The following is a 5,014-nucleotide window of genomic DNA, read 5'->3' as shown; positions in this document are numbered from 1 at the left end:
CTTTACTTTTACCCCCCCCCCCTCTCCTTGGCATATTTACGATAATTTTGAATATAATACATTGTGATGTAGTGTATGTATATATGTATTTTAATATAGTTTTGAAGTGTTTAAACACTAAGCCTGTAGTTACTAAATTTGGAAGAGGTGAACAATTTGAAGGTTTAGAAGGGGAAGAGGTCAAACCAACCATTTATTATAGGATGTACATTGTACAGGGTTACCCACAAAACATTAGAATTTAATGACGACCTATTATCTATGTTGTTGGCCTTTAGAATGTGAAGATATAGGGATTAGAACATTTGAGTTTGTGGCAAAGAGTCAATTCCTAGCTATAGCTTAATTTAAATTATCAGGCGAAGAACAGAAATAAAATTTGCAGTTTCAAAACACCAAAACAGTTAGCGTCTTAAAAGTTGAAAAAGTATTAAAAAAAACTAGTTAATGCCCAGAACTAGTATGAAAGATGGCACTACATGTTCAATCTCTACTACTAGGCATTCTATCTGAGGAATTTTAGAATGAGTCAGTTTTTGGACTCCATCCAAGAAATTGTCTTAAATTCAGGACTTCTAGATGCATGTTATAAGTATTCTACAAAATGCATGTTATATATGTACAAGGCTATCGCCCATCTTCTGTTTCAACTTTTAATAGTTGCGCAATCTTTCAGCATTCAGATAAAACAAAAATAAATGTTTTTTTGCGGATTTACTATTTTTTTGTCATTATTCGATCAAAGCTTTACAAAAATCTAAAATTGTTGGAGACAACTTTTGTAATTCTAAGCATTCATAAACCTTCCTTGGGGTCATGTAAGGTCCTACACAAAATTATCGGTTCAGCCGTTTCAACGTGTATTGAATTCAAACGGACAGAAAAACAGATAGACAAGCAAAGTAAATATATATATATCAATACATACTTATACATTACATAAATGTATATCTAGCTATTAATTAAAGCTTCAAATTGTTTTATGTCTTATAAAATACACATTTTAGAATAAAGATATCAAAGTTTCTTTTTAAATATAAAAAAGGGGAAATGATATTAAATTAAGGAAGACTGGCAAAAAGTTAAACCACAGCGAGCTGTTGTGGTTTATTTAACAGTGAAACAGACTTTAAAAAGTTAACCGTATCCCTGCTGGGGTACTTGAAAACCAGGATATGCTGGGGGGGGTTACAAAAAGGTTTTAAACCGGATCTTAAAAATATTTATGTACCGCGGAGAAAAGTCGGAAAATATTTTTGTTTTTGCTGCAGCCAGTCTAACCTAACCAAACAAGAAACAAATTCACTGGAATTCAATACATGATTAAAGATTAGACGGTGCTCAGTGCCACCTTCTAGATTTTGGGAAAATTTGATCATTTTCGTTCAATCTTAAACGTTTTTTTTCATATTTAGCTGTACTAATACTAAACAAAATATTTTATATTTTTTTATTTTTAATTTATTCAGTAAATCTGTATTATATAAACGATCTATACTTCTATATGTGTGTACATAAATATATTTATTATATAATGTCAAAAACTGTTATTTTAAAAAATTCCCCAACTTAAACAGAAAAATCAGCGAATATTTAAAAACTATTTTAAATGGCGGCTCTCAGTGCAACAACAGTTAAAAGCTAAAACAGCTTCCTAAATGCATCCGTATTTATACATCTCTACATGTACACTTTGCTTTGTCAATTTGGGTGTCTGTTTGTTTATATCCAATAAACGTCAAAACCGATCGGGCCAAATTTTTTGTGTGGGACCTCTCATGACCCCAGAAAAGGTTAATGGATGATCAAAATTTACAAAAACTAGCCTCATACAAAATTTTATTTTCATTAAATTTTGAAAATCCATAAAATATTTTTATAAAATCCGCGAAATTTTTTAATATTTTACAATGTTTAAAAAAGAGAAAATGTTCACAATTGAAACAGAAGATGGGCGTGAAGCGCTCTGAAAGCCTAGTAAACTAAACTCACCTAAGAAATGATTGTCTAGGAATTTGATCAATTTATTCTCCTGCTGGGTGAGGTCTGGGAAATCAATAAAGAATCTGCTGCACATGTATCTTTCCATTCCTTTCACCTGCAACAAAAATTAAATTAGAAAAAAGTTTGAACAGTTTAAAACCGTGTTCCTTATTAAGGATATATTTAAAGTATTTTATTTGAATATTTAAAATTCGTATTCACCCTTAAAACTATTGCATTTTTTTTTATCTAATCAAAAATTTTCTCTAAAGTCAGTGCGGAAAAAAACTTCCGAGCATGTTATTAAAGATATGTTTTTCTTTTTTTAAGAGATTTATGATTGTTTCACAGAATACATTATTTTCGCAGATTTCAAAATAATTAATTATATTTATTTTTCTAAATTTTTGCAGAGTAAAAACAAAGCCAAACCAAGGATAAAATTTTATACTTTTATAATTTGGCAAAATCAAAAAAATTTTTTTTAATATATTAGAATCAGTTTTAAAAGAGTTAGAGGTCGTTTTTTCCTATAGACAATTTTGATTACGGACAATCATTTAGAAGAAAAAAATATGTTAAGAATATATATATAAATAATAACTGTAATTCCATTTTACTTATTACGATCATTAACTAAAGTCACAGATGTAAAACTTCGAAATAACAACGTTTTTTACGTTTTGAAGTTTAAACCCCGAGGGAGGGAGAGGCGAAGAAACGTGAGTAAAGTGTAAGAGAGCATGTTTAGAGAATCGACGAAACGAGAATGTGGTTTTATTCTTTTATGGCTTCGTTTCAGTTAAGTTTTATACTGATATACAAACATATACCCCCCCCCCCTCCCTACCCCAACTCCAATGAAAAATAATACAATGCTAAATTACCTTTTACCTTTTGCTTTAACAAAAGAAACAATAGATTAACACAAATAAAAGACAAGAATTTTTCGGAAATCCCTTTTTTGAACTAACGCAATGGAATATATTTTTCACTAGAATACTAAATTCTAATTTCTACATGTTTCGCTGCATTTAACGCATTTTTTTATAAAGGAGAAATATTTTTGTGTCTTTATATAAATGTTTTCTCAACTCCTAAATTTAAATATATGTAAATTCTTGGAACAATAAAAAAAAAGTACTCCAGACAACTAATTATTTTTTTAGTCGAAGATTTACCTCAAAATTTACAATTAAAGAGAGTGACCGGCAATGTATAGTGGAGAATTATGTAGTATTGTGGAGAAATTTTATGGGATTTATTTGAGATATATAAAACGTTTAAATGATGTATAAAAATTTGTCAATAAATCAATGTTAGAATCAATTATTTATATTTTATCCATAGAGAATAGAATATATAGAGAGGAATTTACTAGAAAAAAGTGTAAAACGGCCATTTTGTTGTATTGCTCCGGTAACGCTGGTCTATAGTTTTTAACCAGCAGATTGCAGTATTTGAGAAGTCCACCACCTCGTATTTCCTCCGGGTGCTTAGTAGCAATCAGTTTCTGTTGAAGATGGTATAATGCCTCGTCGAAATCCCCGTAAACACTTTCCCCAAGTACTGTGGGATAAAAGTTTTCAGATATCGACATTTTCGCGCATTCGTAGAAAAGGAATAATGTATCCAGTATGATATGAAAGGAGTCGACAGAGAACTCGTATTTTCGTCTCATTTGATCGACAAACTTAAGTTCGACAGATTTGGTTCTGTTGTTTCCCAGGGCAATTAGGGACCAACGGTCGTTTTCATTCACTTTAACCATTTTAGAGACGTATGCCTCTTTCAAGGTACTGGCAGACATCCTCTTCTTGGAGGTCCCCTCCGGCAAGAGGTCCAGCAGGCTGTCAAGGACCACCTGTTTGACCTGTTCATACTGCTTCTGTGAGGTCAGATCGACCGAGAAAATAAGGTCGAGGTCATTGTATGAAATATTGCACTCACTAGCTAGTACAGAACTGGCTCCTAGAAATCAACTCGTCTCTTTATTTTAAACCAAAATTTAAAAAGTTAAAATTTTACTTTTTGTTAAAGACACAAAATTTAGAAAGGAAATTATGACAACAAAATAGAGGCGGCGTAAAAAACGTGTTGACCTAATTGTCTCATCTTTATTTCTTTGCAACCTGAAAGTGTAAACCTTGACTATTTGATCTTGTAGAGTTATAAACAGTTGCGATTTGGGCGAGTATTAGTCCAACAAAAATTCAGAATGAAAAATTTTCCCCAAAAAGTGACTGTAGCCATAATTTCAAGTTAATTTCCAGTTATTCCATTGTTATTTTTGGGCATAGGCTTCTTTTTAGATAAGGGGAATTGACATTACAATGAAAGTCCCTTCAAAATCCGGGAAATACGTTTCTATGTTATCATACAACTAAATCCCCCCCCCCCGGTCTAAAGTTAATCTGCTGTTCTCAGAATTTCTCTATGATATCTATCTATCTACCCACCTTTGTATCTATCTATCTATGTATCCATGCATCTATATATCTACACATAGTGTTCAATGATTGTAACCTTGAAATCTTGATTTCTTCACAGTATAGTGTACATATGACCGTAGTTAGATAGACAGAAATATACATACACACCATAAATAGATAGATAGATACACAACATAGATACACACCATAGTTACACACCATAGATACAGAACATAGATACACACAATAGATACATAGTTAGTTAGATAGATACACACCATAGATACATAGTTAGATAGATAGATACACGCCATAAAGACAAACCATAGTTACACACCATAGATACATAGTTAGATAGATAGCCACACGCCATAGAGACAAACCATAGTTACACACCATAGATGCATATTTAGATAGATAAACATAGAGAAAATTTAAATCTACAATATATGTTTACACCCTTTTAAATTAAAAATCAATGTATAAATTTCGAATGGTCCTACTCTAAAATCAAAAAACTACTAATCCAATCAGTTCCATTTAAATACCTCCAACCCCCACCACACTCCCCTCCGGAGAAAGGTATAGTCCCCCCCCCC

At 31.6% G+C, this 5,014-nt stretch overlaps 1 protein-coding gene across 1 annotated transcript in view; it reads right to left on the bottom strand.

Moving 5' to 3' along the window:
- LOC111699398 (putative nucleotidyltransferase FAM46C) overlaps nucleotides 1-4,098 on the bottom strand; it is a 16,564-nt gene extending 12,466 nt beyond the window's left edge. Inside the window, exons 1-3 of the mRNA XM_023470072.1 lie at nucleotides 4,086-4,098; nucleotides 3,399-3,954; nucleotides 1,993-2,102 (exon numbers count right to left, since the gene is read on the bottom strand). Of these exons, the coding sequence (XP_023325840.1) occupies nucleotides 1,993-2,102; nucleotides 3,399-3,954; nucleotides 4,086-4,098 (679 nt within the window). The remainder of the gene's footprint in view (nucleotides 1-1,992; nucleotides 2,103-3,398; nucleotides 3,955-4,085) is intronic.
- Between the last annotated feature and the right edge of the window lie 916 nt (nucleotides 4,099-5,014).

The sequence above is a fragment of the Eurytemora carolleeae genome, unplaced genomic scaffold (genome assembly GCF_000591075.1).
Source record: "Eurytemora carolleeae unplaced genomic scaffold, Eaff_2.0 scaffold353, whole genome shotgun sequence".
NCBI lineage: Eukaryota > Metazoa > Arthropoda > Copepoda > Calanoida > Temoridae > Eurytemora > Eurytemora carolleeae.
The sequence above is the reverse complement of the archived record's forward strand: the minus strand, read 5'-3'. Positions and strand labels throughout refer to the sequence as shown.